The following is a 21,436-nucleotide window of genomic DNA, read 5'->3' as shown; positions in this document are numbered from 1 at the left end:
TTCTAGGAACCCATTCTCGGAAGATAAACTTGGTCCCGGACTGGCTTGGTGACTCAGAGAAGTGTCAGATAAAGATGACCCCAAGACTCATAGAACACATGCCCAATCTCCAGTGACCTGGACTCTACAGAACGCTTGGGCCAGCCTCAGGCAATACTGGGAACTGATTTCCTGGTGCACCTTTGAACCCTCTCAGCTCCTTGGTGAGGCCTGCATATGGCTCGGGACCAGGTGCACCTGTGCTGGGCACGTCTCCATTACCTGAGTTCATGGCCGAGTCTTCCCAGGTTCCAGCTTCAACCTGAGATGAAAAATGACCAAAACTCATTTTCTCGTGGGCAGTAGAGATGTTACAAATCCCAGAGCAGGCTTGTAAATGCATCCACCATTTCTTTTTCCTAAAGCCGGTGAGAGACCATCTTGCTGCTGCCACTCTTCAAAGGTTAGAAACCACAAAAGACATTCTGAGTTACATTATCACTTTATTTTCCTTTTTTAAAATGTAACATTAAAGTCATCCAACATACAGACATTCCTATGGCTCCTAACACATTTTATTCTACCTAAAGTTAAGTATTTTAGCTATGAGATGATGAAAATCATCCCATTAAAGTGGCAACACTTCTGAAAAATGGGTTTCCTGTTTAGTGATGGGAAATTGACTCCCCATCCATCCTCCAAAAAACTCCTTCAGTCCACAGCTATAGGAAGACAGTTCACATCCACAGCTAACATGTGGGGCCCGTGCAGAGAGAGGGCCCCAAAACGACAAGCAATGCGGTTAAACTTTTATAACAAGCAACTTCTTTATTTGTACAGAATAAGAATACGGAAGAAAAGCATCACTTTCCTTTTAGCCCTTTTATTAGTGTTTTGCCTACACCCAAGTTACTGTGTACCAAGCGGCTATGAATAGTAAAAACCAACTGATTTTCAGTCCCTGAAGTGCATGCAACTTAAAACTCCCTAACGCACACAATCAGTCCCCAGTCTCTGGGGTGGATTTTTATTTAGTGGAGACTACGGTGCTGCTGGGTTTGCAGCTGTGTCTGTCGTGAGGCTGGGGTTTGGAGCTGCTGCTTCTTTGGCTTCTGGGTGCTGGGTTTCGGTTTTGGGATCTTCTCCATTTCCAGTACTTTCCTTGCTCTTGTCTGCTGCCACGGCACCCATCTCCATGATTTCCTGCAGTGGCTGATCAGTTTCAAGGGAGCTGGGCTGGAGTTCATAAACCTGGACTTGGCCGGGGACATCTATTGCTTTCTGTTCAAGTTTTTCCAGGATGGTCTGAACCTTCCTGACACCATCTCTCCTGGCCTGGCGGACATCAGCTCTTCCTTCGGGGTCCACCGAATCCAGGGCCAGTAGCTCCTTGGTCAAATACTCTTCTATCATCAGGTACTTCTTGTCTGTCTTCTTGCCTTCAAAGTTGTCCACTGCCTGCTCCAGCCCTTGCACCTTCTCCAGGATGGCTTCTACTTTCAGCACACCTGGATGTTTCGGGGGCACCTCAGCTTCTCCGGGTTTGGGAGGTGCGGCTTCTACGGGGGCTGGGCTGGGGGCTGCTCTCTCTTCTGCAGCCACATTCTTAGGGGAAGAGGGGACAACAGAAGGGGCGGAGCTGGGAGGACAAGGCACCGGAGCAGAGGGAACCTTTACTTCCACCTTCTCAGAGGGAGGCGGGGGCTTCTGGGAAACAGGTTGAGAATTCACCTCCTTGCGGATCACCTGAATCGGGATGTGTCCAGGAAGGAGATCTGGTCCAGCTGCTGGGCCTGGCTTGCTTTCTGGTTTGTTTTCAGGTTGAGGAACAGGTGATGGTTCTCGATGAGTCATGGGCTGCTGAGAGGAGGCAAGGACACAGAGGTAGTTTTAGTAACTGGCTGGGAGTCACAGGTAGCGTTTGTAGCTAGGACTGACTGGAGGAAAACATAAATGACTCTTTAAAAGTTTAACAGTACAAAAGAGATTTTTTAAAAGTCAACCAACAGCTGTTAACAAAATAAAAACATGATATTAATCATGTATGTGACCAAACCATTGTAATGCTTCCATTTGTTACCTTGGTCTATTGGTCTGTTCTCACTGAATTTTTCTGGAGATGGTACCCTTACGGCAACAAAAGGAAAAACTTTTTCAAAAATGAAAATATCAAAAACTCATGCTGACTGCTGAGTTTCTTCAGCTCAAAGTCCTGGGTGACTCAGACTTTCAGGTGATGGAGCCTTGGAGTAACAATTGCCACTTGTCCTTCATTATGCTGCGTGACAGCCTCTGCTCAGGGTGTGACCTTCCCATCTCCTGTTTCAGAAAAGTTATAATCGTCTTCTTTTTGTTTAAAACTTAGGCAGACTCATGATTTCTGCCCAGACTGGTGTATTTTTGAAAATAAGGAAGATGCCTGGAATGGTTAACCCTGCGAGAATTTTGCTTGGGCACATCTGTGCCTGAGCTAACACTCCGCTCTGCAGCATCTGCGCTGACTACATACTGGCTACTCAGGCTGAGATACGCTTCAATGTGACTATAAACCGTAGCTATATTTTTTTAAAATGAACTATGCTTGAAAGAGAAGTATCTTGGCTCATCAAGCATTTAAGTGAACATCTAAAACGCCCTTAAAAATCTCACACACTCTGATTCCATCAACTGGGAAACAAGAGTTGCACTACATTATTTTTAAAGCACTCCCAGTTAAAAACACTAAATCCCACCATAATGTTCTGTTAGGTCAAATCTTTTCAAGCATCTAAAAAGGGATCTCCAGACAAGCTACAAAAGAGACACTACCACAGACAAACAAGGTTAAGGTCAGAGCTGAAGAGATCAGATGAGTATTTTCAAAATGCACAGAATACTGCAGAGATGCTGAATGGTAAGGGACTCATACAGGGCACCATGAGATAGGTGAGGAGGCTTTATGAGAGCAGCAAGACTGGCTTTTCCCTTGGAGGATGGGGAGAACCTGGATTGTGAAGGCATTTCAGGAAGCGGATTCAGCTTGAGTAAAGGCACCAAAAAGGGAATGATAGAATGAACAGGCCTGCAGAGTGGAGAAGGGGGATCAGTGAGGCAGGAGACGAGGCTGTGGCTGGGGTGTAAAGGGGGCTTGTGGGGCCCTGAGAGGGTGTGGCAGGCACTAAGACACCTGGGCCCCAAGTGGTGAGTGAGACTGTGTTCTGTCCACCGTTTCCCACCATGGTGGCTGGAGTCTGCCCCTGAGGGCACAGCAATGGAGAATGAGCAGAAGGTATAAAAAGTACCAGCGGTTACAGCCCTCGCCTGTTTTCTGCGGATGATCAGCCATTTGCAGGATCTCACTTTCCCCAGTTACGTGTATGTAAACCAGGAGGGGCTGGCAGGGGGACTCAGGGACCCTGCACAGAGCTCCTCAGGCCCTGGACAGATGCTGTCACAGCCAGTTTGCCGACACCAGATCCCATACCTGAGGCCTGTCAACCACAGTGTGCACGCGGAGGGGCGATGGGGCGTGCACCGGCGTGCTGCTTCTGGCTGGAGAGCCCTCCCTGCTGGACGCACCCCGGACGGGTGACCGGAATGGGGATGCTGTCCACGTGGTCCGGGGCTCCCAGTCATCCCCCTGGATCTTGTGGTACACAGGCTGGTGGGTCTGGTATTCAGACTGCTGAGCTGGGTAGTGGGTCTTCTGGGCTTGGTGGAAGGAGGGCTGGGTTGCTGGCCGGGTGACATTCTGCTCGTGTATCACAGGGATGGGGATGTAGCCCCGGGGGAGCTGGTGACTGCCCAGGCTGCTCCTGCCGGAGGAGGACGAGGACGAGGAGTCCGAGGTAGCTGGAGACTGGGATCGCTGCAAGACATGAAGGGTAGACACACGGCCCATGAAAGACCCTCTGCCTGACCCTCTGACATTGCTCCCATTATGTGCCTGCTCAGGGCAGCAGGTTTAATATGACCTCCCATCTGTGAGCCTTTCCATTTTCAAAATGTAGTGTTAAGACTGGGAGCTCAGGAATCAAGAGGCCAGGGCTCAAATTCTTAACAGCTCAATAGCTTCAGGAGCTGCATTTAAAACACAGAAAAGAGTACTTCCCTCACTGGGCTGGCTTCAGTGATCTATGTATGTGCCCTTGCACAAGTGCCAGGAAGCGCTCACTACGTTTCATTTGTTGTTGTCACTTCACTTCCTCTTTCCTTAAACTCTTTTCCGGCTGATCTACAGAGGAGTCAGCCAGGCCGTGGGAACGCGTCCCCTGTGCGGACTGGGCAGGCCAGGCTGCTTTCACTCCCAGACCACCTGCTTTCCATTCTGGAGAACTGGGAGGGTGTTTCCCCAGCTGGCTTCTAAGGGTCCTGCTGGTTCAAATATGTTAAGATTTCTCTGATTGATGTGTCACTTTTGATTTTTACAACAAATATAGGAACTGCTTCTTCGAGAAAAGGAAAGAGCCACCTGGTGCCCCACATTAACTGTGATTTTTCACCCCTGAGCAGGCAGTGAAGCCAGACAGATCCCAACTCTGGACGCACCCAGGGAACGAGCATTTGTGCTCAAGAGCAGATCCGGGGGCTAAGATCTGGATTAGGAACTATTCTCTAGATATCACTGCATGGAAGTGTTGACTTCAGGCTCCAAACCCTGTCGTAAAGCAGCTGCCTTCCTGAATTCTCATTCTGGGTTTCCTTTTAAACTGTGGGACACTGTGAGGGCAGGTATGCTGTCTCATTTTCATGTCAATATAGCTCTAAGTAGTTGATACTTACCTGTAAATACTGGACTGAATGAAATAACACAGAGGATCTCTATGTTTCTGATACAGAAAGCCCGCTGGGAGTAAGAGACATCAAATTAGGAGCCAGAAAGCCAGGGTTCCAGTTCCAGTGATGCCACTTCCAACTTGATGGTTTGGACCAAGCTATTTACCCTTCTGAGGCCCCATTCCTTAACTACAAAAATAAGCCACGATCCCTGCCCACTTGAAAAACCAACCTGTGAAACGCTGTCAAGCGACTTTTGCTGGGTGACCTCTGATGCCGCAGCCCAGGCCCAGACGCCCTGATCTCACCAGGTGCTTCCCTGGGGCACCGTGTCAGCATCTGGGCAGGCAGGGAAGCAGGATCACTGGCACCCCCAGGTCGCAACCCAAAGGCCCACGAGACAGGCCTCTCCTTACCTCAGGTCCATGGGGGGCTGGCGGTGGGGCTGGCGCGCCTGCCACTGCCGGTCCACACTGCTTATCTGGCTGGGTGGTCTCCACCACACCCCGCAGAGGGGACTGGGACCTCTGAGGGGCCGCCACGGCCGCCTCGGTTTGGAACCGCTGTGCCCCGGGCTGGGGGTAGGCAAAGACAGGGTGCGGCTGCCGGCTCTCGGCGCCTTCATGGAGGACAGGGATGGGAATGTAGCCCGGCCGGAGCTGGGGGTACACAGCGCGCCCTTCCCTGGTGGCCAGCGGCCTGGAGCCCTCCCGCGAAGGCCCGTTTGCAGAGGACGAGGTTTCCTAACACAAAAAGAGAAGAAACACAGACCCATTAGCAACTGGGAAGGAAAAAGCCCTGAAAAGGAGAAAGCACGGGGCTGAGCGCTCTGGTCTTCCGGAGTGATCATGGGGCCCACAGTGTCCGCCAGGACAGCTGAGCACAGACAGCGTGGGTACCATCCCTGACCCTCACTTCCTCCAGATGCTCCCCTCCACTCCTGAAGCTGCTGTCTGCCCAGCAGCCTAAGAACCAGGGACATCAAGAGAAAGCACGTGAGTCAAAGTGTCTGCTGAGCACGAGAGGTCCCAATTTCCCGAGCCGGTAAGACAGATTTCTTTCCTGGGTGACAAGGCAGCAGTGCATGTAGGAGAGTCACTGACTGTCCCCCAGATCTTCAGAGACCCAGGTCAGGAGGTGCGAGGAGGTTCAATTCCAACTTGCTAAATTATGGCCAGCTTCACCACTTCCTAAGAGGTCCTCGTGTTTCCCAAAGATACAGAGTTGTGCTGGACCCAGACAGGCCACAGCTTGGAAATCTGCAGCGGAGGGGCGGGGAGGGGGGCTGAGGGGGAGGCTGCCTCCTCAGGAATATTTTCAGAACAAGCTGCAAGAAGGGAGATACACAAGGAATGCAGAAGCAGCACTGGATGAGAACAAAAACCAGGGATTAGTTGTGCTGGTCCTATGATGCCAACAAAGCCTGCCTGGCGGGGAGCGGCTGGGGTCTCTCTTCTGTCCTGTCATGAAGTTCTCCCTTCAGCGGCCTGGCTATTTTGGGACCCTTGAGAAGGCCAAGTTCCAGATGTACCACAGAGAAAGATCTTGTTTCAGACAACAAGGCTGGCCAGTCACTCAGCGGGCAATGTCATTTCTCACCAAGCAGAGGCCGGGCAATGAAGCCAGGGACCCCTATGGCTTGTGGTCCTGTCTGGCTCCCGGGCACTAGAGGGTCCTTTTACAGAGGAGGGGACGGAGGATTTGTGCCACTTACACACATTTAAGTGGATGAACTATTAAGAAGGAGCTTGATCCTCCCTTACGGAGGCATCTCTCTGAACAAACACCAAAGGCCAAGGCTCTGGGAGCTTCAGGGTACAATTCCCACTGGGGCAAAACTGGTCACAAGGAGGCAAAGCCCAAGGCTGCCCCTGGAATGCAGCCCTTTCAGATCCATGAACTGCTTCCCTCCTGCCCCAGAGGGCCTCCAGCACACAGGAGAGGCAAGGGTGTTGCCGTGTCCTTGGGGACACCAGCAGACAGGCACTCTCAGATTAGAATGCCCACGTGCTCAGGGCGGGGGCATTATTTTCGCCTGCTTAACTCTCAGGTCACCCAAGAGCAGGGAGTGGGTCCAGGCCTCACATTCAAAACCAATTCCTGCCACGAGACAGGCGCCAAAGGGAGGCAGCAAGAGGCACTGAAGGAACTCGTGCTGCTCGGTGCTGACTCACAACAGGCCGCCTGGGCAGTTCCTCCACTCGCTGGGGCACCCTTCCCTGCAGCCAGGAGCAGGGGCCCAGACAAGTGCTGGGACGTCGTCTCTCTGGCTTCCTCCCAGGCTCACACAGAAGCCTTGCTCCATCCGCACGGTCCATGGAGCTGGGTGGTTAGCAGCCCTTATCCGCTGACCAGTGCCTGGTGAACGTCCTGCTACCGAGCTGCGGGGTACCGTGGGATCACCAGACCAGCAAGGCACGACCCCTGCCAAGTAGGGGCTTACCAGGCAGTTTAAAGCTATATGACACAGACCGGAAGCAAAACTCCCTGGAAAGCACAGCGGGCCATGCAGATGGAGCACAGTGGGCCCTGCAGATGGGGCACCGCACGGGCTGTTCTACAGGGTGTGGCTTTCCTAGACGGGATGCAAATTCATTCTCACCTCTGCGAGTGACAGCTCTTTGATCTGGAGTGATTCTCTCAACCTCTGTGAGCCTTAATCCCCTTTTCTAGAAAATGGAGCTAGTAACACGCCCTCACAGGACTGTCGTGATGTTTTATGAGAGCACAAGAGGGATGCCCAGAAGGCAGAAACACGTGTGAATTCCCTCCCAACACAGGCACGTGATTATGCTACTCAGACCCCGAAATGTCCAAGGAATCAAACATGAAGGACAAAGTTAACTGGTGGTGACTGGAGTCAGAATGGTGGTTGCAGCTGGAGGAAATGGGATTGTCTCAGGAGGGTCCTGAAAGAACCTTCTGAGGATGGAAACGTCCTCTATCTTTTTCTGGGTGGTGGTGGGAAACGGGTGTACACCCACGTACAAGTCTCTCATGCTGTACACTTCTCTGGAACCCCCACCCTGCCCATCCTCAGCCACGTTCCACCCGTACTATCTGGACCGAACAGATGAGGGCTGCCAACTCCACCATCCCCGCACAGCTGGCTGTTAGCTGTGCCCCCACCTCAGACCCTTCCAGGGCTGGAAACCTTAGACAGGCCTGGCTGGGGCTTGGCTCCTCCTGGGGAAAGCCCCTGGATCCAAAAAGTACTGGAGCCGGCCTGCCAAGAGCTGTACACTTAACGAATCTCACTGAATTTATTTTGTAACTTAGTTGAAAGAGAAAAGGGAAGAAAAAGGAAGGAAAAAGGGAAAGAGGGAGGAAGGACAATCCCTCCTGCCCAAGGGGCTGTGTCAGCAGGACTGCTTCCTGGAGCCGGTATCTGACCTGGGTCTCGGGAGCAGTACCACGCTGGGGTCACTGGAGGCAAGCGTGCAGCCACTGGAGGCAGGGGTGGGGGTGTCAGAGCAGCAGTGGGAAAGGCTGTGACACTTGAAGGTTAAGTGCTGAGCTGAAGAAGATAAGGCTGGAGGCCAGAGGAGGCCAGAGGGCCCCATGCCTACAGGAGGGACCTCAGCAAGATGGGAGGAACTAAAAGCAGAAACTAGGACACATTAGGAATGAGAGAAGTCAGGGATGAGAGTAAGGATGTGAGGGCAGAGCAGGGGCCGAGGGCATGGAGAGGAGGAGGAGAAGGAAGGGAAAGGCCGGGGGCTGGCAGGACAGGAGGGGGAGTGAAGGGAAAGGGCCATGGCCCAGGCTGCAGCTCTGCCCCTGGTCCACGAAAACGGTGCTGTCAGGGCCCAAGCTGGAAAGCAGAGTGGTCACAAGTGGCCTGGAGGCTGCTTTCCTACAGTCCTGAGGTTTGCACTCCTGGTTCAGTGTGAAATAATGACCCATTTACGCCCATTTAATAAAAAACGCACACATCTCTTCATGAGCATTGCCTTTCAAGGAAGGCAGGCTCCTTTGCCACTCTGGTGAGGACTTTGTTTAGAAAACACCACTTTAGGTAATTTAAAGAACCACGTCACTTCCACAGAATGGAAGACTAAACACTTCGACATGAATGAATAATTTAAACTGGAAATGAAATGCCCACCCATACCGGATGCCCACGCCACCGCTCATGTTTCTACTCTGCTCTCATGAGAGCCCTGTCAAGAGCAAATGCTTCCATCTTCACTAACCAAAAAGTGCCACCCAGGAGAATGACACTGCCCTTTCTGTCTTCTGTGGTGTTTTCATCATAACCTAGTGAAAAAAGATGTAATTTTTTAAAAGAAAAAAGTTTAAAATGTTTAATATTTATAATTCCCCTAGAGTATGACTAGAACATGTCTCTTCAGTCCCATGAGAAGTGTTCTCAAGTTCAAGCCCATGTCCAGAAAGAGCCTACTGGTTACACTAGCCAGCATCTTTTGTAGAAGACTCACTACCTGCCCCACCCTGACTTCACTGGGGCCTGGGGAACCTGCCCCCTGGAGGTTGCATTTCTGTGTGACACCATGACAGGGACGGGGCACTGTCACAGTGACCCAGCAGATGAGGCTGGGCCTCGCCTCCTCATCGCCGCCTGCCTCAGCTTATCCAGGAGCGGGGATGGCATTAAAGGGGTGATGTTCCAGTCAGCTCAGCTCAGTATCCTTATCTTTGGGCAGGGACATCAGGAACACAGCCACACAAAATCCAATTAGGAAGTAAGAGCCTGACTTTCACTGCTTATCTCACTGCATTAATTTGTAAGATGCACTGGTAAATTCTTCTCCTTTGTACACTGAATTAAAATCCTCTGCAGGCCGCAAACAACTCCATGAGAAAGCTGGGATTAAAAAGCAGGAAAAATTTCCTCAGATGAGCCAAAATCTGCCCTATCAAGTACAAGTTATTATTATTAGACAAGCCTGGGGTCAGATTCTGAGCTTGGGTGAGCCTGTGGCTAACACAAGTCTTGTTTGCTTAAAAGCATATCTACTTTCACTACTGAATTTTAGTAACAATGTGGGTGCTAAGGGGACTGGTAGGAGACTTGGAAAGAGACTGCACTTGGTCCTAGAGCTGGATCTGCCCCTCAGTATGTGTGCTGTGTAAGCAGCTCACATCTCCCTGGATGTCAGTTTTCTCACTGTGAAACGAAGGGGAGGCTCAGATGTTCTGTAAAGCAGTGGTTCTCAGACTCTAGGAGGCATAAGAACACCCAGGAAATGCAAAAAAAGCACTCTAAGCTGAACCCCAACAAAGTCTGGCTCAGTAGGTATGTGGGGAAGCCCAGGCGGGATGGCACTGGGGACAGCGATCTAAATGAAGTTCCTTCCATGTCTGACATTCTCCGTGACCTCTGATTTCCAAGGTCTCTTCTGGCTCTAAACATCCTCACAGAGCTCAAAAACAAGGAAAAGTCGATGTCTCAGAAACCTAAAAATGACCACTCAGTCACACTGTTAAATCGTATCAGAAATTGCTGGAATTAAGGTGCCCCAAGGGTTCATGTACCAAGTGAAGAGGAGGAAGCTGCTGACCCCCCATGAAGGACTCCTTGTGCCTTAAAAGCCGGGTAGGACCATAAAAGCAGGGCAGGACCAAGTCCTGGGCACCTGCAAGGTATGCAGCCACCACTGAGCTGGGGTGTCGCACGTTCACGGCCTGAGCTGCTGCTTTGAGACCAGCCAGGGAGTAGGGTGTGCCTCGACCCAGCTACATATGGTTTCCACCCACACTGAGTGGCCAGTGAACCCTGAAAACGGCCTCCCGTGAGCCCCAACCTCAGTTCTGTGGTATAGCGCTCTTCTAAAAGTGGGCTCGACACCCACAACCCAGAGCTCCCGTCCGTGTGGTCTGGATGAAGGCGAACAGTGACGAAGGCACTCTGCGGGCTGCCCGGCAGCACCTCGGCCCCGACGGCCGTGGAGTCCTAAGTAGGACACAGATTCTATTAACTGGGTTTTTAGGCCAGAAGAGCCTCACACTGGTCAGGCAGTGACTTTTACTAATGACACTTCAAAACTTCTAAAACAGGGGGAAAAAGCTGGAGGGAAACAGGAATCCTGGAACTCCCTATGTAGCCAGGACCCAGATCAAAACGAAGTGGTGTGGCTTACTTCCATGAGGCAGGAAGCAAAACAAAAGGAAAATTCCTTCTAAAGCACAGAGAGCCGAGCTTCAACACCCTGTCAAAGCTTTCCATGTGGTATTACCGGCCATAGAAATGGAACAGGTATTACTGCCAGTGGGTTGTATCAACAGACATCTCCATCCCCACAGCCAAGCTCAAAATTCCCACTGGAATGTGGTAAAAGGTCTTTTTCACTGCACCCAGCCCTGTTTGGGGCATATACGGACCCTGGACAAATTCTGAATAATAAGCAGAATCCACATCCACCAAGTCTGTCTGTAGGACTCCTAGTGAGACAAGTGTCTGCTGCCCACCAACTCTGTAAGCAATCTAGTCCCAAGTGACTGGAGGCTTTATCTGATATGCCCGTTATTAAAGTATGTGTACCTGATTCTGGGATTACTGAGTTGGGGTCCCTGTGTGTTTCTATTAGGGAAAACTTTTTTTTAAGATGAAATTCAACATTGCTTCTTTTTGCAGCAGGAGTCCCCGTCTTCAAGTTGCCATCCTGGACTCCAATCCCGCCCTGCTGCTCACCAGCTGTGTGCCCTGGAACAGGACTCCTTGCTACTAAGACTCAGTTTCCCCAGTTATAAAAATCCTCGTGCCTGCCTGGGATTTTTGCAAGATTTAAGTGAAATAAGGCAAGGGAAAGTCTTTATAAACTGTGAGCTGTCCCATGCCCTACATAATCACCTTCCTCCATTCCACAAATAGTTACCGATGGACCCAGCTTTTCCCAAGCAACAGCTGGCTGAGCTTACTGCTTACAAAGTTGTGAATCTCGGTCTAACTCCTCAGTGGTCCACCAAGTTGCTAATGAGCCTGCTAGAGTTAGAAGCCCCTTTATCTGAGCATCTTAAGAGCACTAATTAGCAGGGATGTCATTTTCTCTGCTAAGAACTGTATCTGAAGTCTCACAACCTGGAAGCAAAGACAGCCAAAAACAACTCTAGGGGCCCACGCCCTAAACTTCCCTCTCCCTCCAACAGGCCCCAGGCTCTGAAGGGGCCTTGCAGACAACCTCACCACTGAGAATCATCACCCGCTTGCAGTGACCGAGTCTCCTTGCACCCCTCCCCCGAGACCTAGGGGACAGAGTCAAGCCAGGCTGGAGCAGGACCACTTGGGAGCAGAACATCTGCTGCTGTCTCCCCAGCACCCTCAGTGTGCCCCTCCAGGGCAAGCCAGTGTCCCGGCCACAGCTGGGTAGGTCCCCTGCTTGGGGCTCCCAACCTCTGGAGCCCTCCTCAGGGATTCCACGGAGCAGATGTGGCCAAAGGTCACAAGGGAAGTTACTGCAGAACCAGGCAGAGAACCCAGGTCACCAGAGTCCAGCTCCTGAACTCAACCCTTTCTGGGAAATTAAAAACCATCTACTTCCTCTTCAGAGAAGGAAAAAAGAGTAGAGATTTGCTTCAATCAATGCAAAGCCACGAATCACAGATGGAAAAGTACCTGAGATTTCTATATCAGGAAGCAAACTCTGTCTGAATTTAGGTAAAGAGACTTCCTCATGTGCATGGGTACATTTCCATGGGCTTCTCAAGGTCTTGTCTCATATTCAGGTAGAACACTGGTCACTCACTGGGCTCCTCCATCTGTGAGACGCCAACCATGCAAAGCGTGCTGTTGGTATCAGGGTGCTGGACTTCACTAGACATGCATTTTATACAAATCACAATTTCTCAAAAGAAAAAAAAAAATCTCCAATTCATCAACCACAGCTCAGGCTAGGGCTCTGACGGATGGTGGCAGCCTGGTGGCGGCGCGGGGGGGCAATTCCTGGGGGACGCTCCTCCCCACCCTAAGCAGCTTCTCAAAGCATTCCTCCTCCAACAACCACACTGTCCCAAGTGGGTGCTGGCAATTAGAGGCCCCCTCCCTCTCCTTCCACCCACAGAGACATTTCTGCCCCTTAGAGCTGGGTCTGGTACACATGCACAGGAGGCCCCTCACTAACATGGCTCCGTTTGCCAACACCGGCTAGGCACCTGTTCTTGCCTGGCACTGTTCCTATGCCTGTGCCTAGATGTCAGGGGAGACCCTCCCCACAAGCAGTCAGGGGTGAGGGTAAACATAGTGTCCCCTCTAGCAGAACACAGGATACACAATTCCCCTGGTCTGTCTTGGGCAGAGGATCCAAGGTGAGTCCACAGGCTGATGGGGCTGTGGGCTGCAGGTCTGGCTGAGGCTCCAGAAGGCCAACAGCCTTCATCTGACCCCCATGCTGCATCCCTGAGTTACTGCCCAGCTACTACTACCCTCATGAGGGGCACAGGAACCCCTAGGTGACCGTGCTGAGGGCATCCAGATACTAGTGGAAGGCGAGCCAGCTACAGGGTTCAAGGTGGATAAGAGGAAGCCTTGCTTCTGAGAAACAAGATTTCATATCTATCTGGGAATGGACAGAACCACATCCAGCCAGAACGTCCACTGGGCAGGGAAGCCAACATAATCTGTCTGTGAAATCCTTTCTGACTTCTTGGGTGAAGGCTGGGATTGTCTCCACAGACTGCACATACGTGTCAGGTCAGGCACTGGCTCATCACCTTCCATGCACCATCCCTCCAATCCTCAGACCCTGCTGGATGGGTACTGGTGTGTGCCCATTTCTCAGAAGGGGAGAGTGAGGCTCAGGGAAGGTGAGTGATTCACCTGAGATCACCAGAACCCAGGTCTGCCAGATGCCAAGGCCAGGGATATGTTAACACTTTCACTATTCCTGCCACATCTGTACACTGTATGATAACTGTTTGTGGCTAATGTCTTCAAACCCTTCATCTTCCAGGGGTTAAACGCAGCAGGAGGGAAAGCATTTCATTTCGGCCGGTGGAGCTGGGCTGAGGCTCAGACCTGGAACATTCAGTACGAGTGTGCTCTGGGTCAGGGAGCCAGGCTCCATGCTGAGTCACTGCCTGGCTGAGGCAGGGCAGCGGCAGTGAGGGCACCCAGCTCCGTTCTGAGTCACCACAGCCCCGAGACTCCACACACGCCCACTCGGGGCCTCTGGAGGGAGAAAACCCAGTTCTACCCCAGCAGGAGGGCTGGCTGGTCCTGCTCTGATGATAAGGATCCATGGGATAATTTGGAAGATTCAAAACGTGATGTGGCTGCCTTCTCTGCTACACACACGTTCTCTCCTGTCTTCTTGCCATTTCCATTTCTGAACTATCCATCCATTCATTCACTGTCCAAGAAGAATTTTTTAACTGAAAAGGACTACAACTCCACTTTATTTTATTTTATTTTTACAATTTCACTTTAATTCAAATTAAATTTTCAAGAAACCAAGGAAGTTATTTTGAAATAGGAAATGTTTGTTCTTCAACAGGACGCTAAGGAATTTTCAGTGGGAAGTCTCACCTCAATCACTAGGGACACAGCTCTGTGCCGGGAGCTCTCGGGAGGTACGCTGTGGACAGGCTCCTAGTGTAGGCAGTCCGCAATCTACAATTCTGGGCCCTTCGGAACTGACAGTGAACGAGAAGCCTCACTCTGCAGTGTCTGATCTTACTGCCAGCCACACACACACACAAAAAAGCAAAAACAAAAACAAAAACTGAAGAAAGACTCCTTCCACAGCGCTGGGGCCGCTGTCTGCAGCTGTAGACCAGCGGCGTCTGGCTGCTGTCAGCAACCAGCCTCTCCAGCAGGCCTGCTCCAAGATGCTGTGTCACTGGTGGGGACAAAAAAAGAGCTTCTCCAGATCCGTAAGGATGAACTTAGGGAATCAATACCAAAGTCCCCTGTGGAGAAAAGGTCATTCAGAAATTCCATAAAAAGGAACCAGTTCCCGGGGAACATCTGCGAGCCCAGGACAACACTGATCAGGAGCCAACAGAAGGCTTCTCAAGACACACTTCAATACCGGATGCTTTTCTTCAAGCAGCCTGCCCGCTCCGGAGCCCGGGCCCAGGTTTTACTCTTCTCCACACAGATCCGTTTGATTTTACTGAGCCGGTAGACCCTGCCAGGCCCTGAGACGCAGAAAGATGAAAGAGATGCAGACTCTGCCTCTGGAACACTCAGCCCCAGCCCGCAGGGACTTGACCCCAAGGCAAGGCAGAAAACTGCTGGCCTTTTGGAGGAAAGATTCAAATTAAAGTGATGTGGAGTCCAGAGTAGGGGCAGCCTGCTTCTAACCAGAGAGATGCAGGAAATGCTCTGTGGAAAAGGCACTGAAGGAGGAAGAACTGTCTTCCATGGAGCATTTCACACAGTGACATGCAGGGAGCAGGCACTCAAAAATCTTGGATAGGATGGATAAGTAAGTGAAGACTGGGGCCCATCTTCTAAGCTCAGACCCAGGCTCAGGAAGTGAGCCAGCATTTCTCATCAGCTGTAAAGAGGCAGACGCAAGGCTGTTTGCCACCGGGGCTGTGCTGGCGAGCTGGGAGTATAAAGGACTTTCGAGAAGCAGCCAGGCCTACTAGTGGCAAGTCTGTGTCACCTGGGGTGGGGGTAAACCTCTGGCCACAACAGTCTTTCTGTTTTGTCATAGCTGACAGTCCTCAGGCCAGGCAATCCTCTCTCTCCAAATCTGTTTCCTCAGGCGTAAGGTGAACCTGATAATTTCTACCTTAGTGAGTGCTTTGAGGATTTAAAGAGATAAGGTTTGTAAAAGCACCCACCTGTGTCTGGCATATATATATATACACAGACAGACAAAACAATAGATTCATTCCTTCCTAAAGAAATGCTCTCTCATTAAGCTTCTGCAAGCTGCCTGTCTTGCTGAAAAGCTGCCAAGGCCCCCAAAGAAACTGTCACAGAAATATGCGAAGACTTAATAACACCCGGTATCTCACACGTCGCACAGTGCCAGACAACGGCTGGAGATCAACTTCCACATCTGCAAAAGGAGGGGATTTAGAGCTTAGCTTCAGAAGTCCAGCTGTGGGTCTGAGAGCTGAGGCACAAGCCGATCACAGGGGTACAGACTTGATTCACAAGCAATGTGGAGCTGGGAGGGGCTGGAGAATTCCACAGGCAGGTATGAGAGAGGTTTCTTTGGCGTCCACCAGCACTAAAGGGTGCTCAGAGGTTCCTGACAACCAAGGCCCTCATCTTCTACTCCCAGTTTTCCTATGTAAGGTGTCTTAAATATGTAACAGCAACATCAAGACAGAAAAAAATATGAAGGAGAAAGGGCAAGTTTGGATTATAAAAGGTTTCCTAATTTTTATGAAAAATACCAAATCATTTTAAAATGTCAATATGAAGTAATAAACATGTAAAGTAGTTTATATAAGGCAACTGTGTGTCATTCCAGAAACAAGGACAACGCTAATCAAGCCTCATGGGTGGTACGTAGCTTTCTGACTCACAAGCAGCCACAACTGCATCAAACGACTAAGCCTTCCAGGCCCCTGGCTAACGTCAAACACCGCCATGGTTCCTGCGCACTGATTCGACCCTTTTAAAGGGCAAATATACGTCACGAAACAGGGGACAAGCTATGTTCAGTTCTTGCATAAGCCAAACACGGACTGTTCTCCAGAGGGGAAAATGAAAGCCCTGGATGAGGTGGACGCATAAGGCATTTGGCTGTGTTCTTTATCCACCCCCAACAAATCCCTATTCATCAGGCATTAAGAAATTTGCTTCAGAGTAGCTGCAACTTGCTGGAAATACAAAGGAGAGAAGGGCCACTCGCTTCCTGACTGTGTTCTGATTCTAAGAGGCACAAGAGCTTGCCATCGATCTGCAAAGAGCAAGATGATCTCATCTTTAAGAACATTCAGGAGGCTCCGCTGAACATGAAGCAGAACAGATGGGTCTCTCTACCTCAGCTGTAACTCTAAACATTTCCAGTTTCCTCTGAAAGGATGTTTCTACCTGTCTGTCACAGAGCCTGAGGAGAATCTGTCAAATTACCGTGGTGAGATTCAGCCGGGAGGGCAAGACAGGAAGGAAAGGCTCTGGCTCGCTTCTTCCTAGGGTTCAGGAGGGTCTCAGGACCACCTCCCCCACCCAGCACTGCCACTCTGCCAGGCTCCACCCCTCTCCACGCCACCCCCATCATCACACCCCCAGAAGCCATGTGCCAGGCGAGTTTTACCACAGAGGAATGGAGGCTTGGGAGATGGCCCTGCGGGTTAGACGTTAAGCAGGCGCCCTTAAGGATGCCAAGGCCTGCACAGGCGCACACTAAGTCACAGCCTCCCCACCCTCCTACTAAGTGGGATCATCATCCTTCAGTGGCTCCCAAATGCCAGCCTGGCAGGATCAAGAACCATCCGGGAAGCTCTTTTGACATACTGATTTCAGGACCCTACTCTGAGTGGTTCGGATTCAACAAGGGGGTGCGCAGCTGGCGATCTGTGTTCAGCAAAGGCTTCCCTGGAGACTACCAGGCTTGGGAATCTGCCAGGGCTGGGGATCTCCGAGACCTGCAGAACTAGAACGGCCCTGGTCTCCAGGGAGGAGGGTCTCCCTCTGGCCCCAGGGAGGTTTGTGAGGGAGCAGCCACACTCCCAAGTATCTGGCCTCCGTTTATTTAGCAAGGAGAGCCTGGAGGAGCGGCTGCATGGAAACTGTACATCTCCTGACTTCAAGGCGGACACCGGCCTCTCTGCCAGAGAAGGGGCCTGGACGGGTATGAACTTGCCAGGAGATTAGTGGGAAGCCCACGTGTGCAGAAAATCGATATCCAGGAAGACTGCAAGTGGGGAGGTTCAGTTGCTCAGACTGGAGCTGGATAAAGCCCAAAACCTTTGCCTCTAGCTGTCCTGGGTCTGCAATGAAGGGCAAGACACTTGCTTTCACTTGCCCCCTCTGTAAAAATGAGGAAGAGTCACTCTAACCACTGCAGGGGAATGGGGAAGGATCAACTGCAGGACAACAGAGTATAAGACTAAACCAAACACAAAGTTCTAGTCTTTTTCTTCTTTCCATGAAAGCCATTCCTTTACCAGCATGGTTAAACTGTAAATACCCAGAAACTGTCTTCCCTGACAGACAGCTTTCTCTGTTTTTCATGCTCAATGAATAGCTCTTTACTGATTGACAGCATCTCTTCTTGAAGGTAGGGATGCTAGAGGGTAGGGGGTGGGGTTCTCTTAGCTCAGTTTCTCTAAAATCCCATTTTGTTTTCCGCCAGAGCCCTTTTCTCATTACACATTAAGAAACTAATTTTCAGTATAAGTAATAGTGAAGGATCCTCCACTGTACTAACTCTGGAGTAAGGTGACGTTTGTGTAAGTGAAAGTGAATTAGTCACGTAGCTGTTCTGAGTATAACAAAGCACAAGCTTGAAAGTAATGAAGCCCACAGAACTAATGAACTGAATGCTAGCTTTCTCCTTATGTTCTGGTGCCGTGCTGACAAATCTCAGGTAACCAGTTCTGTAAAGAAAGCCCTTTTCTTAAGTTGATCACATCCAGACATCACTATACAAGTAGTCACAGCACAGAATTCAGCTACCTAATACTTGGTGGTCAGGAGGACACAAAAGTAATCAAGCTTCACAGTTTCATAAAAATTTAAGACTCTTCTACCTTCTTCAGAACACATACACTGCCTATTATTAGGATGTTCTGGTGTAGTTCTCTCTTTGCTACTGGTATTATCTGAGTGGCCTTTGGAAACACACTTGAACTCTCTGGGTTTCTTTCTCAGAAAAATAGAGGCTAAGCTAAAAGATATTTAAGGACGTTTCAACTTTAAAATTCTGACTGTTAAATTTTCAAATCAACTTTTCCATCATCAGACTTCTGATTTAGTAGCTCCTATTTTCTACTTATTGAGAACAGTAATAGTAACTCAACCTGTTTTTTCTCCCTTACGGAGGTTTATGAAACCACAGCCTAACCCATTCACCAAACGGGTGCCCAAAGATCCCAACCTGCTGGGTGAGTTTCATGTTGAAAACAAAGTGCCAGCATGGTGGGACTTACACTGCACTCGCAGCGGATTTGTTCAAACTTGATCTTCACTCACCATGAAGGATACCAGTGGATTTTGACTGTCCCTGTGTCTACAAGAAGGAAGCCTTAAAAAGATAGTTTTATTTATTTATTTATTTTTGCTTCAGTAAAGATCTACATTCTTGGAGACCACAGTAACTGAGTTGGTTTGAAGTGAGCATTAGTTTCACCCAATATGAGGTGAACAGACACACAAAAAAGTGTATATAATTATGCCCATTCCAGGTAATTACAGCCTCTTGTACTAATTTTCAGAAATAAATACACAATTAATTTCTTAAATGTAAGCTGTTGAATATACAATGTCTCACTGTTGGGCACCAGAACTTTATCAATATTTTGAAGAAAAAATGCATAAAAATGAAGGTGGATCACATAGATCTCTCTTCGAAAATAATGATTTATAAAGCATTTTTAATTTCGTGAATTTTTAAATCTTCAAAGTAAATTACCAACTCTTTATGACTTTTATTTTTATTTTGATGAGACAACATAACTCTACCCTTTCTTTAAGTATATTTCTTTTTGCCAAGCTTTATATTTTGAAAAAGCTCAAATTTATAGAAAATTACAAGAGGAGTACAACTAATTACAATTTAAAAAAATTAATAGACTCATTCCAAGTTTATATTTTCAAATTTTCATGCTCCTAAGAAGTATATATTCTTGCATATATGTAAATGAGGCAAACCTCTGTATCCACGAAAGTATTACTACTCAGCTGTGTGTCAGAAACAAATTCTAGGTATTTTAGTAACGTAACAAGGAAGGGAATATACTGCCATTAAAAAAAAAATCTTTCTCTCCAGTGTGAGGCAATGTCTAAGGCAACAGCCAACTAGGAGACAGTCCACATCTTTAGTTTAGAAATTGCCTGGGAGAACAGCATCTTGTTTTTAACAAGTCATATTAGAATATATTCTTATTGAAAACAGTTTCAAACAGTAATACAATTTTAATTTTATATACAGAAAGAAAGAAAAAAAAGGAATGTATTTACATCAGTCTCCTGAGTCACTCTGTGCCTGACACCGGAGAGTGAAGTCAAGATATCCTCAACCAAGTACAGTAACTTTAGGAGGTAAAATTCCTAAGAGACTCTAAAAGACCCCCCCCCCCAAGCTTGCCAATGGCCCCCTGGCGTCCGCCGAAGCGCGATCAGCAGAGTGAAATCAGTCTCAGCCCTGGAAGACGGGAGGAGGCCACAGCGGGGCCTTGGCCTGGGCCTCCGATACTGAACAGGCCGCCTGCCCCTTGCCTCCTGGCCCATGGCCCCTCGAAGCCGGTAGACTGGACCTGGCGCCACCATGCGATGCGGGTCGCACTTCCCGCCCGACCCCCGTAAAACAAATGCAGCCCAGGGAGGACAGTCCTCTCCCGGGCCTCCCTTCGTCCGGACGCCGGCCAAGGGCGGGCCTGGAGAGGGGGGTTGTAGGGGCGTAGCAGGCCGACCCCCCTGGGAGCTGGTGTCCTGGGGGTCCGTGCGTCCCAAGTGGCCTTCACTGATCTCCGGGGCACCGGCGCGGGCGGGCTGCGGCCGGAGCACACCTGGCGCTTCGCGTCCCCGCAGCCCGGCCCAATCCAGCCGCCCCCGCCCAGCCTTGTCCCCGCCGCCCGCCGTCTAGGAGGACCTCTGGCCAGGGTGCGGCGCGGGCCCTGCTCACCTTGGGGCCCTCGGGGGGCACGCGCGGGTCATTCCACGTCGTGGTGCGGCTGTTGTGGTCCACGAAGAAGGGCCAGCCGGTCTGCGGGTCGATCTTGATCTCCCAGCCCGGGGGCAGAGGGTCGCGGTCGCCGGCGCCGTTGCCAGACGCCATCTGCACCATGGGCGAGTGGGTGACAGCGCTCATGTTGGGTCGGGGTCAGCCCGGTGGGGCGGCCGCCGGGGTGCCGAGTCGCGGGGTGCTGGGGTTGCGGGGTGCCGAGTCACAGGGTCGCGGGGTGCCGGACCTCCAGGCGCAGAGTCGCTCGCTGGCTATAGCCGGAGCTAGAGTCGTGCGCGCCGCCGACGTGTCCGGGAAGCCGGCGCCGGGCACCTTTATGAATTAAAGGAGGGGGTGACGTGGCCGGAGAGGGCTGGAAGTGTCTGGAAATAGCCTCCTCACTGCCAAAGGGGAAGGAGGAGATAAAGGGAGGTAGCAACTGGCCGGCTAGAAACTTCTGGTCCCATCCAGAGAAGTTGGCGGCGGCGCTAGTTGGATGCGGAGCTCCGCCCTGAGTCATCGGCTATATCCGTGGCGGGGCGGGACGTGGGCGGGGCGCGGGCGGGGCCTCGGCCCGGCCGCCCCTCCTCCACCCCTCCACCTCCTCCCTCGCCCCAGCTGGCCGGGTGGGTGTCCCCCGGCCCAGATCGCCCCGGGGTGGGCGGAGTTGCATCCGCGGGATCCGCCTGCTGCTGGCCGGAGGGACAAGCGAGCCCCGGGGACGGCGTATCTTGGGCCAGTTTCGGTTTTCAGACTTGCTCCCTCTTCAAGATATGTAGGTGTTCCCGGGACTGGGAGTCCGCGCGCGGGACATCTGCTGCGGCTCCTTCGTGTAAAAACAAAGTCATCGTTAGCCTTTAAAGTGGATTTAAACTAGGGTCTCTCCCACCTCCCCTTTGCACTCCCATATATTGATACGCGGGGACACTGGCCTCCCTCAGTTACGATTT

General features: G+C 50.8%; 1 protein-coding gene across 2 annotated transcripts; it reads right to left on the bottom strand.

Annotated features, from left to right (window-relative positions):
- Positions 1-462: 462 nt before the first annotated feature.
- Positions 463-20,986, bottom strand: BAG3 (BAG cochaperone 3). 2 transcript variants are annotated; one of them, XM_031461864.2, is made up of 4 exons: positions 20,448-20,986; positions 5,151-5,477; positions 3,443-3,826; positions 463-1,839 (listed from the first exon to the last, which is right to left on the bottom strand). In XM_031461864.2, the coding sequence occupies exons 1-4, from the start codon at positions 20,631-20,633 to the stop codon at positions 1,021-1,023; spliced, it is 1,716 nt and encodes a 571-aa protein (XP_031317724.1). In that variant the 5' UTR covers positions 20,634-20,986; the 3' UTR covers positions 463-1,020. The 2 variants fall into 2 exon arrangements, with proteins under 2 accessions (XP_031317724.1, XP_031317725.1); XM_031461865.2 differs by having other exon boundaries at positions 463-1,836.
- Between the last annotated feature and the right edge of the window lie 450 nt (positions 20,987-21,436).

Source organism: Camelus dromedarius, chromosome 8 (assembly GCF_036321535.1).
Source record: "Camelus dromedarius isolate mCamDro1 chromosome 8, mCamDro1.pat, whole genome shotgun sequence".
NCBI lineage: Eukaryota > Metazoa > Chordata > Mammalia > Artiodactyla > Camelidae > Camelus > Camelus dromedarius.
This window is presented reverse-complemented; position numbering and strand designations above follow the sequence as displayed.

Excerpts from the sequence above, each read along its gene's own strand:
- BAG3 (XM_031461864.2), bottom strand. The coding sequence starts at position 20,633 with ATGAGCGCTGTCACCCACTCGCCCATGGTGCAGATGGCGTCTGGCAAC. Across the intron at positions 3,827-5,150 it reads CAGCCCCCCATGGACCTGAG|CGATCCCAGTCTCCAGCTAC; the intron begins GTAAGGAGAGGC and ends CATGTCTTGCAG. Across the intron at positions 1,840-3,442 it reads CTGTGGTTGACAGGCCTCAG|CAGCCCATGACTCATCGAGA; the intron begins GTATGGGATCTG and ends GCCTCCTCTCAG.